This window comes from Sphaeramia orbicularis, chromosome 2, assembly GCF_902148855.1.
Source record: "Sphaeramia orbicularis chromosome 2, fSphaOr1.1, whole genome shotgun sequence".
In the NCBI taxonomy this organism is placed as follows: domain Eukaryota; kingdom Metazoa; phylum Chordata; class Actinopteri; order Kurtiformes; family Apogonidae; genus Sphaeramia; species Sphaeramia orbicularis.
In genome coordinates, this window is record NC_043958.1 from 12,150,362 (window position 1) to 12,165,871 (window position 15,510).

The 15,510-nt window shown below is 39.9% G+C and overlaps 1 protein-coding gene across 1 annotated transcript; it reads right to left on the minus strand.

Annotated features, from left to right (window-relative positions):
- Nucleotides 1–200: 200 nt before the first annotated feature.
- On the minus strand, nt 201–1,265 carry sox1b (SRY-box transcription factor 1b). Its single transcript, XM_030159523.1, has one exon. The coding sequence runs from the start codon at nt 1,263–1,265 to the stop codon at nt 201–203; it is 1,065 nt and encodes a 354-aa protein (XP_030015383.1).
- Nucleotides 1,266–15,510: the final 14,245 nt, after the last annotated feature.

Consider the following 15,510-nt stretch of genomic DNA (forward strand, 5'->3'; position numbering starts at 1 on the left):
CCTTTCCTTTAGCTCGGACAGACAAAAAAAGTCCATCACTGAGAGAAAATAAAATTAATGACAATAAAAAAAGTTTTGTTCAAAGTGATTGCATTTTCATGGCTATAACCGCCTATAATTTACAATTCATCAGCAGCCTGCGCCCACGAGAAATAGTTTTCGTATTTGGTTGTGGTTTTAGTGCTTTTCGTACATTTAGATTAAATATGAGTCAGAGGGACCGTCCCGTTTACCGGAGTGGAGCCGCTGCTCTGGTAGTGCTGCGGGTGGAGCACGTGCAGTCTGCTCTGAACGGAGGAGTCCCCGGCCGCCTCTCCGGTCGGCAGATACATGCTGATCATGTCCCGCAGGTCCCCCGTGGAGCAGGGCGGCGGGGCGCGCGCCGTGGAAACCGGGGGGCTGACGTTGGGCTCAGATTTCACCAGAGACCCCAAAGTCCCTCCGATCGCCCCGGACACCGGAGAGACACCGGAGCTTTGGTGCTGGTGAGTGTAGCCGGTGATGCCGCCGTAGCCGGGCGGAGAGGCGCTCATGTAGCTCTGAGAGTTTGAGATGGGGCTGTAAGATAAGGCGCTCATGTCGTACCTGTGCACGGGCTGCGGGTTGTGCGGGTGGTGGTGCGGGTGGTGGTGGGGGTGCGGGTGGTGCGGGTGAGCTCCGGTTCCCGGGTGTTGCGTGTACGCCAGCTGCGCCTCCTGCATCATCGCGTGCGCCGCCGCAGCCGCCGCCGCCACTTGGCCCGAGTACGCGCCGTTGGCCCATCCGTTGACGTGCGTCGCGTAGCCCGCGTTGGCCCCTACGTGGCCTCCCCCGGGGCTCTCCAGCCGCTGCCCGCCGCCCATCCCCACACCCGCGGAGGAGCCGAGGAGCCCGCCGGCCAGCGAGTACTTGTCCTTCTTCAGCAGGGTCTTGGTCTTCCTCCGCGGCCGGTACTTGTAGTCCGGGTGCTCCTTCATGTGCATGGCCCGGAGCCGCTTCGCCTCGTCGATGAACGGCCTCTTCTCCGCCTCCGTCATCACCTTCCACTCTGCGCCCAGACGCTTACTGATCTCTGAGTTGTGCATCTTGGGATTCTCCTGAGCCATTTTCCGCCGCTGGCCCCGGGACCAGACCATGAAGGCGTTCATGGGTCTCTTGATCCTCTCCTGGGGGATTTTGCCTCCCGTCCCCCCGCCTCCTCCTCCCGCGTGTCCCCCCGGGTTGGCTGGGTTGGTCTGGGGCATGACGGGGGAATGTAAGTCCGTTTCCATCATGATGCTGTACATTCACCTGGCCTCGGTAGGACAATAGTACGGAGTCAAACACACACACGCATTCAGGCTGGCCCGCGCGCAGCTCAGCCTCCGAGGAAACAGATCAAGAGTGAAAAGAAAGAGATGAAAAGCTGCTGCGCTCTCACGGTGAAATCCACTCGGAGGTAAACTTGCTCTGCACTTCCCCTTTTCGCCTTTTTCCCCCCCTGTCATCCGAAGAATAGACGCCGGTTGTTTGAGCTTACTTTGGTTGAAGCTGTACTGGGAAAAGTTACCGGAGCGTGCCCGGGCCGCGCGCTCTGACAGCCGCTAAATGAGCGGGAGGCGGCCAATGGAGAGGCTCGAGCGCAGACGTGATTTGCATGCAGAGGATCGAGGTTCTGGTGACGTCGGAGCGCGAGACCTAAAATTACTCCCTCTGTCATGTGTTTGTTTGTAGCTCTCCGGCAAAAAAAAAAAAAAAACACAACATGTCAACATTTCATCAACACACAACTTTACGCATGTCCTCTACTTTAGGCCAGTTTTCTCAGATTTTCAGTTTCCAGTCGTTGTAGAATGTAAAAAGGACAAAAGAAAAATGTACTTAAATGAATGGAAATCAGAATAAATCACGTCACGGCAGATACACTACATATATGACCATTAGCGCCATAACTATAAGTTGAAGTGTTCAATAATATTTAAATTTTAACGCAATAATAATTTCGCGATCACACTCAATACAAAACCTGCTAATGAAACATTTCTATAGTCCTTTTTATCACAAATAAAATGATGTACTTTTTACTTTTTTAATCGTGCCTTAATTGATTTTTTTTTTTTTTTAACGCAAAAAATACGTGTTTCTGAACAGTTTAAGTTATGAAACTCCACACTGGACGGCAAGGGGTTAAGAGACACTAAGTCTATTTAACAATGAATAGGCTGGTAATTACACTCCCCATGATAGGCTATTAGGTACATATAGGTTCATATGGAATTGTAGGAATGTAATACTTTTCAGTGTTCAAATAAAAAAATAGCTGGAAATGTATTAGGCCTATTAATACTAAATATTTAAGGAGTATATCTTTAATTCCCAAGACATTTTCCCTTCCAGTTTGTCTGCTCACATCACAATAGAATTATGTTTCAGAGGCTTAATTCAGAATAATATGGGCCCATGTATCACTTTTCTTATTTGTTTTTAGGGTGCTTTACATACAGCATGAAGCTGATTCACTATTAGAACCATACACTTGATGGCAATAAAGGGATTTTTAGGTGAAACTCATTAGCTGTCATTGTCATTATGTGTAGCCTTAAAAATGGCCTTAAAACAGTCCTAATTTGATTTAAGCTGAAGTCACATCTATGTCCATTTGGTCTAAATAGTATTCCTCTCTGACCCAGTTTCTTTAAAACATCTCTTTGCCCAAAAAAGAAACACAGCTAATGATAACATTAATGTAAACTTTCATTTGCGTCTAATTTTTGGTGACACAGCCTCCTATTCAGTGCCACAGGTGCTTTTCTGTTGTGCCCGTTGCTAGGAAACAGGTGACTGATGCCCAGAGCACGTGCCATTCAGAGAGCCCCTTTTGTTTGTTTCACAAGCGCTCCATGAGAGAAAGAGGGGGAGCGGCAGATTTAACCCAAGACCTTCAGTAATCCTGTAAAAATCTGGTAACTATATACGTAGCTCTTTAATAAAACAAGAACACAACTATGAGGCTCTGTAACCTGCTGCAGACCTTTACAGATATAATGTGTCTGCTAAGGAGAGACTTTACAAAGAAACATTAACAGCTCTGCTCTAAATATGGTTTATTTCAAGAGTATGTTTCTTCAATTCATAACATATAACATTTAATCTTAATTAATTTTGCGATCACACTTCAACAGCATGTTGTGTTATCATGATCGAAGATACCATATCATTTCATATAGCACAGGCTTTTACTTATTTATTTATTTATATGCAAACAACATTTTGTCCTGCAGGCAGAGAACCAAATATATATGTATATAATATGTCTGTAAAGGACACAGGGCTGTTCACAAGTGGACAATAACAGGCCTGATTTAATGGTTTATTTATTCTGTTTTATTACATTCAAAAATAGTGTGTGGCTAACAATACATACTGAAATGTTTAATTCATTGTGCAATCATAACCTGCTTTTATTCTGTTTATAGCAGTACTTATAATTAAACAATAATTGTATTTTAAGTTAAACTATTTTATGCATAGACGCACATGTTTTGTGTTTCAGCTGCTGTGCAATTGAGTGATGCTGGAAGGAAGGAAGGAAGGAAGGAAGAGAGACAGAGGGAGGGATGGACAGAGTAGAGAAAGTGGATGGAAAGATGGATGTATGGACAGCAGGATGGAAGGATGGAAGGAAGGAGGAGAGACGGAGGGATGGACAGAGTGAAGGAAAGATGGATATATGGACATCAGGAAGGAAGGAAGGAAGAGAGAGAGAGGGATGGACAGAGTGAAGGAACGATGGATGTATGGACAGTAAGAAGGAAGGAAGAAAGGAAGGAAGCGAGAGGGAGGGATGGACGGAAGAGTTAGGAAAGGTGGATGTATGGACAGAAGAAGGAAGGAAGGGCTGTTTCCGTTTGGCAGCTGGATATTGTACCTTTAAGTGGTTTGTATGATCGGGTTTGCCCACAGTGTGACAATACAGTGTACGTTTCAAACACCACAGTCGTGTCAAGAAAAGCAAAAAGCTCTGTATCAGTAATACTGCACAATGTCCAAATCTGATCATCAATGCACGCCTATTCATCGGTTGATTTGTATGTGAAATGTTGATTATGTGCAAAGAAGTCACACCACTAAAAACATTTCAACCTTCCTTTTTTTTTTTTTTTTTTTTTTTAGCTCTCATTAGAACCCGTCCAATCTAAAAAGCTGCAAAGCCCATGTAAGGGTTTCAATACAGTGAGTAAAAGACACCAGTTAAACTATTAAAAGCCATTCTTACATTTGGTATCTCCACTTTATTTTATTTAGCATTCAACTATATTTTGTTGCTAAATATTATACTTTTAACTTTCTAACTTCCTAAAGCCAAAGAAATTGAGATTCAAGCAAATCCTCAAACGGGAAAAGCTGAAAATAGAACTGTGTGGTTTTGTGTGGAAAAAGATGAATAAACCTTATTTCATCAAGTTCCTGTTAATTATATTTATTTGTAATTACTTCTGACATATTGCTTTGCAACACACTAGTTCAGTCTATCATCACAGAAAAAAAGCCCTGAGTACTACTGTGCATAATGCACCGTGAAGGCCTCTCCTTTAGGCTGGATATGAAGGTGGAAATATAAAGAATGCAAGGTTCATTTAAAGAATCGAATAAAATGAAACCAGTACATTTACTAAATCTACAAGAACCTGTGACCCTAATTCAAAGTTGGAATAAAACATACGTGATGTTGGCCATGATACCAGATATACAGTATGTTCCAATGAATACAGTATATTTCATTCAGCGTTTAGTTTATAGAGTTTGGATCACTGATAGAGCTCAGGGTGAAGCATCAAATCTCTTCTGAAAATCTGGTTTTATTCACACTGTTGCTTTGAGTTTTTTTATCAATATGTTTAAACAATTATTACATCTTTTTTTGCTACGTTTCAGCAGTGTGGGACAACACACTAGAAAAGAATACAGCATATTAATTCCAACCAGAGTTAACAAGTTATTAAGTGCTAATATTTCCCTGTTGAATGGATTATTCAGGGTTTACACCAGTGTTTTTCAACCATGGGGGTCGCCTGGAATTCAAAGGGGGTTACTTTGTGCAGTAATCTACACCTGGCTTTTCTGCCTCCGTCCATAATAATAGACATTATATAGACTAAATGTTGTCTAAAATTAGCATTTATTTGCAACATAGTATGGCAAACTGTTACATGATAAAAACAAATTTATTTTAGCAACCAAAAAAAGTCTCGCTTTTGAATGTCTGGGGTCGCCAGAAATTTGTGATGTTAAAAAGGGGTCAAAACAGCCAAAAAAAAAAAGGTTGGGAACCACTGGTTTACAGAAACACACTCAACCTGATCATGCTATTGTTCTGATTATTAGTAAAATATGGGTAAATTTCCGTCACATTCACTTTGATTGAGAAAAGCAGAATAAGTGCATTTGATCGCATAAAGACCCAAAGATCCACTGTCGACTGAAAGCATCTACTGATCTAAACTGTTTCATACCTGTTGATCCACTAATCCTGTCAATACATGTAAATGATTGGTGTAAAATGCAGTTTGTCATCTTTTCATGCTCATCACATAGGATGTTCAGAGGCTCCATAGTTACCGTGGAAACACAGTCATCTTCTACAACGTTGATTCACCAGTAAAACCCATGGAGTTGGATCAATGACAGTGGATGGGGACACTTGGTTTATATTAATTGTACTTTTAAGTCACTTTTTCTTCAGTTTTTTTCTGATTTGATATAATAACCTTTGACTTTAATCTGAGCTTTTATAAAGATCTACATGATCAGTGAATTAAATATAGGAAAATAGATGATTTTCACTGGAAAAAATGCAAAATTGAGAGGATAATATAATAATAAATGGTGATAAATATCTTAGGAAAGTGGAAATAGAGAGAAAAATTAATTTGGGAACTGACACAAAAGTCACACTGGGTCCTTATGGGTTAAAATATACCATCATAAATGAAACACAACAGACAAAACAGCCACTGAGTTTTCTAAAACATCCCATTTTAAATGTATTATTATGTTTATTCTGTTGTTTTACTTGGTATTTTTATTTCACTGTTTTTAATTGTACATCTGTTTTTATGTCTTTTTAGTCTATTGTATTTTAGTCTATCATTTTGCTTTTTATTCTTCTGTACGACACTTTTAATTGTATAGCTGTTTTATGTTTTTAATCTATTCTTCTATTTTTCTTATATTTTTGGTTCTTCCCCTGCCAAATGCATGAATGTAAAACCAGGATTTGTCTTTTGCTCAGTAACATAAACATCCAGTTAAAGTAAAATAGCAGTGAATTCTCCCACACAGGCCACTTAAATCCTGACAAAGTGCTTAAATTTAGTTGCTCTGTTGTGTAAAAAAAAATAAAAATAAAAAAAAGTAAAAATCAGACCCTAAAGTAAATACTGGTGGAAAAAGAGCGTTGGCTAAACCTGGGCTCAGTGGAAATCCCTGGAGCGTACTATAACCGCCATTGTCTAAAACATGACGGGACAGTGCTGGAAACACTGAACTTTTGAAGGTTTGTACTGTGGTGCTCGGCCACTATCTGCTGAACATTTTACTCAGTGCTATTAAACATAAAGCAGAAAAGCATAAGTTCCCATTTCTGTGCACCTCTGATCAGTCATTTGAATGCTTTAAATGAGGCTTTTATTTGGATCAGATTCGTGCTTCAGTTGAGGCTTGATCAAATGTTGTCAATGGAGAAGTGAAGTGCTTTATTTAGACTTTTTAAAGGCAGCCGGCATAAAAGCGTCTTCATTAATATATTAATAAAATCATTAAAAGCTTAGAGGCTAACCAATGGAAGGCAAAGTGTCTGAAAAGTGTTTTTGTCCTTTCTTTCTGCTCACATCGTTTCTTTCAGAACTATCTCATAGACGTGAACAGCTCAGTTTTTCAGTCTTGGTTTGTGCCATTTCTGTATCTTATCATAATATAAGATGAGGAAGAGAGCAGCAATATAGCCAGGAGGAGGACAGTGAGGTGTTAGGCACTGCCACACTTAGAATTACTTAGACAAAAAGAGCTATTTAAAGTGATAAATGTGAGCAAAAATGTAAAAAAAAAAAATAAAAAAAAAAAAGTCTGAATTATTATCATAATTACCTGCTGTGTCCTTCATTCACTGTAGTTAGAGCATTTTTTCTGTGAATGTTCACTTCCTGGTTACAGAACTGGATAAATGACTGTATCTGAAGCTGTCCTGTAGCAAACCACTATTATTTGTATTTATTGTCCTCCTGTGATTGGACGATTTTCACTGTGTTGCCTTAAGTGAAATATAGATGCCTTCAAGAGTATAGAATGAACGGAAAGTATGAGACGATTAACCTGCTCCAAATGTCACAGGTAACGTTTAGTCCTGTTCAGCACATAACGACTTTCACTGAAGTCAGTATGAAGACAAACACCACTAGGCTATTTGGATATGGAGGTAATATTTGACCAGTGGATGAGTTAGGTCACATGTTTACTACATAGGATAGAAGGGTTCAAGCCCCTTAAAGGGGTCATATTTTGCTAAACCCACTTTTATTAGTCTTTGGTATATTTATTTTCTGGTATCGTAATGGTTTTGCATTATTTCGTCAGGTATATATTTGGATGTTTTGTTTGTTTTGTACATCCTGGACATGTAGTTTTACACTTGGTTTTGTATTAATTTTGTATTGTCTTTGGATGTTTTTTCTTTGGTTTGTCTGATCTTATACAACATGACTTTATAGCTATTTGTATATAGCTAACCATTAATAATAATAATAATAATAATAATAATAATAATAATAATAATAATGGATTAAATTTCTATAGCGCTTTTTTGGACACTCAAAGCACTTTACATTATTACCTCCGCCAAGGAGGTTATGTTTTGCCAGCGTTGGTTTGTTTGTCTGTCCGTCCGTGTGCAAGATAACTCAAAAAGTTATGGACGGATTTGGACGAACAGTTTTTCAGGACCAGCTAAGGATCCATCGCATGTTCACTTTATATATGAAGTAATAAACACCAATATTAATACTAATTAAATGACTTCCTGTTGATTTGCAGGATGCTGCCAGTTGTAGCAGTATAACAAACATTCACACAAATATTGGCTTTCACAGTTGTTTCATTGACTTTAGATGCATTTAAGACTGTCCGCTGTGTATTCTAATGGCTTCATCTGTCTTTGCTTCTTGTTTTTGTCATTTTCTTTGCTGAAGAAAAAGCAAAATATCACTCCTTCAAGTATGTTTTTTCTGAAGAATAATGTAACTCAAATACAGGTCAACTTTTGTCAAACATTAAAATTAAATGCTTATACCAAGCATCAGCTGACAAACATTAAATATGTGGTTCTACATACAAATGCATAACTGCTGTGTTCATAGCTCATGTTTCCTTCACTGTTGTTTAGGACTACTACAGTCATTATTGACGTTAGACCTTATATCCATTACAGGCGTCTCTTCTGTAAAAGCAAAACTTAACCAGAGCCAGTTTGTGCTTTAAAGTGTATTGAATCCCACCACTCCAGGTCCCACTGAACATCTGCACGCACCTCCACAAAAGCCATAATTCTCCTCATCCAGATCCACTTCACATCAGTTTATAAATCAGATCAGAGTCAACTGTGACTTCAGTGTCCTCCAGGTTGATTTCTGTACAACAGCCTGCTGTGTATGTCTTTGTTATTGTTCAGGACCAGGATCTGACACTGGGCACACTTAAATAACCCTTAAGACCCAACAAAAGATTGGATCTGAACAGTAAATGCATACGAGTGCTAAAGTCAGGGACATCAGAACTAAATGGATCATGTTCACAATTCAGCATAAATATTAGCACTTTCTTTTTCTGAGCTCGAACACACACTTCTGGATACAGCAGAAGATCAAAGTGTACTGAGAAATAAAACAGAGCAGTGAGGATGTTCCTCACATCCTCACCCTGCTATTAGGCTAGAAATCTCTAAGCCAACAGGCCATGGACACACACACACACACAGACACACACACACATAGGCCTAATAGAATCAAAGGCATTTCTCCTGTGCACCCAGTGAGTTTGTTTAAGGCTCTCTGTCACAGCAAGCTGTCAACTCCACTGGAGCTCAGAGCACTGACAGCAGGGAGTACACAAACACACACATACGGAACCATGAATGTGCATAAATATGACAACAAGCAACATAAAGAACAGGACAAGCAACGTTAAACGCTCCACAAACAGCTACTGAAGCACTTCACCTTTGTTTTACAGCGTCACTGATGCATTTATGAAGCTCTTAGAACAGGAAATGTGTGAGCAGCAGAGTTTTTGCACAGATCACCTAATGAATGATATTGATATACTTGAAATAACGGCTGAGAGCCATCTCTTTAGAAAATGCATGAAATGAAGAGGAGATTAATGTGCATTTCTCAATTAATCTCCTTTTTAACTGTTGGTATGAATGTAAAATGTGATATCAGTGAATATACAGTCGCAAAAAAACGTATTAGACCATCAAAAATCATCGAAAACAATGGTTATGCAATCAAGTACTAACTCCTGTATGTATCATGTGAACAAAACAGACAGAAAACAACACATGGAATGCCTAAAAGCATGGTTTTTGGCAGTACAATGCCATAGATATTGATGTAAGAACTGAAGTGATTTTGGTTTTTATCAATTATCAAACAATGTCAGCAATCACGTTTGAGACATGTTATCTATTAAATTCTTGCAGCTACAATCATATTTCTAGTTTTCTATTTGTGTAAGTGTACTACTCAATTCCATAATTTCACTTTTATCTACTGCCATTTTATGTAATGTGTTTTATGTATGTGTGCAATTTTAATTGTGTTTTATCTATTTTAACAACTTTGTATGGTGATTTTGAGTGTCCTGAAAGGTGCCTATAAATAAAATGTTTCATTATTATTATTACTTCTTGTATGCACATAAGGGAAAACAACCATTTCTGCTACTCAATGAATAGGACTAAACACAGAATATCATTTAAGATATATTTTATACAAACATAATTGATCACTTGGTGGTTCTTGTCCTACAGAGGCTCATTGTTTAATTTTTTTTTTTTGCTTAACTGTCTTGCTGAATTTTCCTTTGCAGTCTAAAATCCCAGTAAGTTGTGTACATGACCTGCTAACTCTATGGTTAAAGGACATGTAAAGCTTCAATATGGAACATCTCTACACTGTTTTTGAGACACAAAACTCATCTGTCAGTTTCAGACATTACTGTCACTGCTAATTGTGAAAGTACTTGAATGATGTTGAAAATGATTGCTGGACTTGTTTACACTGTTGGTTTATTCCAGAATTACACCTTTATTTGAAAATATAAACAGAAACCAAGAAGTCCTGTTCATATAAAGACAGAACATGATCAAATATATGTGTTCAGGGTAGTTGTAAGTTACGAAGGCAGCTGTAGGTGTTTAATATTTGCAAGATAAATGTTCGAATAAATGGTCTTGAGGCTGCAGTGTAGACACAGACTTTTCAGCCTGAAGCCGAGGCTGTCTGGCAGACAGGCAAAACCCATTAGCCAGTCTCTGTTAGCGATCGTCTTGTAAACCGAGACCCCGGGCATTCATTAGGCATCAATCAAAGGACGAGGTGTGATGATTAAATGATGAGTGCAAATGCTTAACGGTGTTCGGTACACCAGGCCACTTTATTCTGACACTTGAAAATGGGGGAAAATGGATGGCAGAAAGATGATGTTAGTTGCCATGTAGAGCTGGAACTGGATGAAACTGGATGGCAGCAACTGGTTAATTTATTCATGGAAGTTATTAAAGAAAGTGAATTTCATAACCTTGAAGTCAAAGCTTGATGATGCCTTCAGATGCTTTTGGAGCAAAGGGAATTCAGAGTGCTCCTTTAGGCTCTCAGTAATTGCGGTTAAATTACACTTAATTTAGAAATTCACAGACGTTGCACCAATTACATACTCAGTGTATTTACTAGACTGTTTCAAAAAAAATTTAAATTACAAAAAAAAAAAATCATATTTAATAATGAAAACTTCACAAGTTATTGATAAACAAGTTGTTAAAAGGAACCATCAACGCAGAGCTAAAAGCTACATTAACATTACAAGATATAAGAAAATCCACACGGTTCTCAAAAATGATGACTGCTGAATATTATACGCGGAGAGAGTGTTTTTCAGTGAGTTGGGAAGGAAAATCTTGACTCAACTGCCTGTGAGATGCTTGTTTACAATATTTGTGTTTGCTTTTGCACTCCTTAGAAATAAATGAATTGCTGAAATATACAGTATGTGAAGGTAAAATGCATCCTCTCCTTGTTTGGGTTATCGGTGCAGTAACTCAGTAATTAGGAGTATGCAACGTGAATAAAAAATTATAAGACTAACATTCATTATTGACTTTTCAGTCTCATACCAGATAATACATTTGGAAAGTTGCTGTTTTGCCTGCAGTGAATTATGGGTTCATCGCAGGCTAATGTTACTTCAGCCTTAACATGTTAAAAGACGGTATCTGGAGAAATTATGGATTTTCTGAACTTGCTGGGGAGTATAAACTGAACTTGAGATGCACTGTAAAATCTGCTTCACAAAAATTAAATACAGTGCTCAAAAAAAAAAAAAAAAAAAAATCAGAGGAACACTTTAACAAAATATCAGATCTAAATGGGGGGGGGGGGGGGTCAAAAAAATGATGCAGCAGAATACTCAATTTTGCCAAAATGTCATTGCAGCAACTCAAAATGATACTCAGTAGTGTGTATGGCCTCCACATACTTGTGAGACAACAGATGATGTCCTGGGGATCTCCTCCCAGATGTGGACCAGGGTATCACTGAGCTCCTGGACAGACTGAGGAGTAACATAGCAGCAACAGATGGACTGAAACATAATGTCCCCAAGGTGTTCTGTTGGGTTTAGATAAGGTGAGTGTGGGAGCCAGTCAATGGTATCAGTTCCTTCATCCTCCAGGAACTGTCTGCATACTCTGGCCACATGAGGGCGGGCAGTGTCTTGCACCAGGAGGAACCCAGGTCCCACTGCACCAGCATAGGGTCTAACAATGGGTCCAAGGATTTCATCCTGACACCCATTTATGTATTGTTCTGGTTCTGGTGTTCTATGGCAAATGCCAGCGGAGCTGTGTGGCACTGGGCAGTGACCACAGGGTCCACTTCAGGATGTCAGGCCCTCAGGCCACCCTTGAGAAGTCTCTTTCTGATTGTTTGGACAGAAACATTCACACCATAGTCCTGCTGGAGGTCATTCTGTAGGGATCTGGCAGTGCTCATCCTGTTCCTCCTTGCACAAAGGAGCAGATTCTGGTCCTGCTGAGGGGTTAAGGACCTTCCACGGCCCTGTCCACCTCTCCTGGAGTAACTACCTGTCCCCTGGAACCTCCTCCGTGCTTTTGAGACTGTGCTGGGAGACACAGTAAACATTTTCACAATAGCACATATTGATGTGCCATCTTGGAGGACTTGGATGACCTGTGCAACCTCTGTAGCATCCAGGTACCACACCATATCAGTAGCGATGCTGACCCAAGCCAAATGAAGAAAAAAAAAAGTGCCCACATTTGAAAACCCTCGGCCTTCAGTCAACGCCAAAGTTTTTGCACATACAGACGGATGGACAGATGGACGACAAACTGATGACAACACCCTGTGGCGAGGGCCAAGGCTAACTAGTCAAAAATCAGCCAGAAAAGATGAGGAGGGAAAAAATGTCCGTGACCTCGACCTGTAAAACCATTTCTGTTTTGGGGTTGTCACATTGTTGTTCTTGTAGAGCACCTGTTAATTTCATTACCACCAAAGCAGCTGAAACTGAGTAACAACCCCCTCTGCAACTTAACTGACTATATCAATATCCAAGAAGTTTGACTGATACTCTGATTAAAAAGTATTCCTCAAATTTCTTTGTGCAGTGTATTTTGGGAATAAAACAAATCTTAAAATCCACATTAACCATTTCACCTTGAGATAAAATCTGCGACCATGATCACACTGCATCCAGATGAGCAAGAAAAAGAAATGAAGATGCACTGTTAACCTTTCCAGCCAACTCTGAGAGGGTTAAGAAACCTATCTGGTGGCCTATGACTGTGGGAGCCTTCATAGCCAAGAAATTATAGCTTTATTTGATTGTAGGGAAGGTGAGTTTTGCCACCTATTGAGCCTGGGTATAAGCTCCCATCACAAGGCCACTTTACCAAGACATCTAACATTACACCTGCATGCCACGATCAAACCAAAGTATCAGTAATGGAGTGTAATTTGTAACATTTATTTCAAGAAATGAAATGCCCTTTCTCAGAGCTGCTACATGGAAACAATGTTCTTTGTCGATTACTGTCGGCAGATGGATTTCAGTTTAGATTATTAATGGTTACAGGCTGAGTTGGCTCACACAGATGCCGCTATAGAAAAATGTTTATATTACAGCCTACAGAGTGATATTTCAAGATAACTTCTAAATTAAAGGGAGCTAAGATTTTCCAGATTACCTTCCATTAGCTGATTAACAGGTAGCCATGTGCAGTGCTATCAAAAATTGAAGACGCATTGTGAATCACTGAACTGAAATCAAATCATGAGGACAGTGCAGACTTGCATCTCCATCGGCAATGCTTTGAAATTCAAATTTAAAAACTTTTTTAAGGGTTAAACTACAATGTCCAGAATGCAGCATTAAAGTCTGGGTGGGTTATATAGCTCTGTACATAAAGCTGTGTGAAAGTGAGCTCCCCTCATCTTATCATTGACTACCTGCTGTCCCCAAATTTCTGACCGGATTGAAGTCCATGAGCGGGTTAGGGTATGTGCTGAGTGATTTGCACTGTTGTGATTTACAACAATAGCTGCTAACACACCTGCACGATGATGTCACTCGCGACCTACCCCTCATGTGCTCGCCCCCACCGGGAGACTGTCCCCCCCGGTTGAGAACCTCTGCTCTAAATCAACAATGATATTGGATTGGTATTGGCATCGGAACTGAAAAAGTCAGATCTGTGCATTCTGTAAAACCAGTTTACCTTGGTTTATTGGTATTTAAAGTTAAATAAATCTTTTTGTTGCCACGGCTGGTGTCCAGTCTTTTTGCTGACCTGGTTTACAATCCATGTCAGCTTGTTCCTGTCTGTGACCAAGAGGTTCTCACACCAGGAGACCATGTTAAAGGTGAGAACACTCAATCAGTGACCTGTACACCAATGACATGGTGTGTTTGCTTGCATTAAAATTGCTCTCTTAAAAGACAGACACACAGCCTGGCCTTTTTGTAAATCCAATCTGCATTGGGCTGAAAGGTCACTTTGCCGTCAATGACTGTCCCAAGATATTTAAATTCAATGGGAGTTCAATGGGCTCCACTTCCCTCTGAAGACAAGAGGTCTAGATGCAGACCTGGTGTCAGCTACTCCCATCCTCCTTCCTAGACACAGATACTTGGTCTTACTGTCATTATGGTCCAGGCTGCTGTTGAACCTAGTGGAACAGCGGTCTATATACCGAAAGTACAAAGGACTATCAGCATCCTTCAGGTAGGCAACCAAGGCCATGTCATCAGCATACTTATTGAGTAAGTAGTCATTGCTGCTATATTACAACTCATTAGTATTTAAAGAGAACAGAAGTGGAACAAAAACACACCCTTGTTGAACACCAGGACCAGGCAATCAAAGAGTGTTGTTAAAACAGACCTGTTGGGGTCTCTCTCTCAGAAACTCCCACAACACAATATGGCTACTGACATTCAGATCACACAGGTGTCTTAAAAGAATATCCAGCTGAACCGTATTAAAGGCAGATGAGAAGTCCGTGAATAATACCTGAACATTTGTCTTAGGCTAGTCTAAATGACTTTGTACTTTATCTAGAAGGGTGGGGATAGCCTCTTCCACTCCTTGGTTTGGACTATCAGCAGACTGGGTTCATGTCCTCAGTTGTTAGTGATGTGGGCTCCTTGCTCACCAGGCGCTCCATGCATTTGTTTAATAAGGATGTTAATGTGATTGGTCTAAAATCATGTTGGACCTTCATATGCACCGCTTTGGGCACAGTTGACATTTTCCAAGCTTGAAGAACAAAATCAGTGTTGAGTAACATCTTAAATAGCTGCTTAAACACAGGACCCGGTTGTGTGGTATATTCTTTTAATACTGACCAGACTAAGCAGCTTTATAAGACTATTTTCTTTTGTTTTTCCAAAAATTGAAATGACCTCCTTTTCCATTCATGTTACAGTAACAGGTGTCAATGCACAGATGGAATCAGTTTCATCACTGAAATCATGCATGTTGAATCTAGAGTAATGGGTATTTATGTCATTTGTAATGCCGGTGGGGTCAGCACTCTGAGGAGAAGCTTTTTGTTTCCTTCCTATTATTGTGTTCAGTCTCCTCCAGGCATGCTTTGTATTGCCATTACTCAGTTCCCTCCCAGCCTTTCCTTTGTATTCTATTTTTCTTAGTAATACAACTGATTTCTTTCTCCAATTCCCTCATTTGCTGCATAT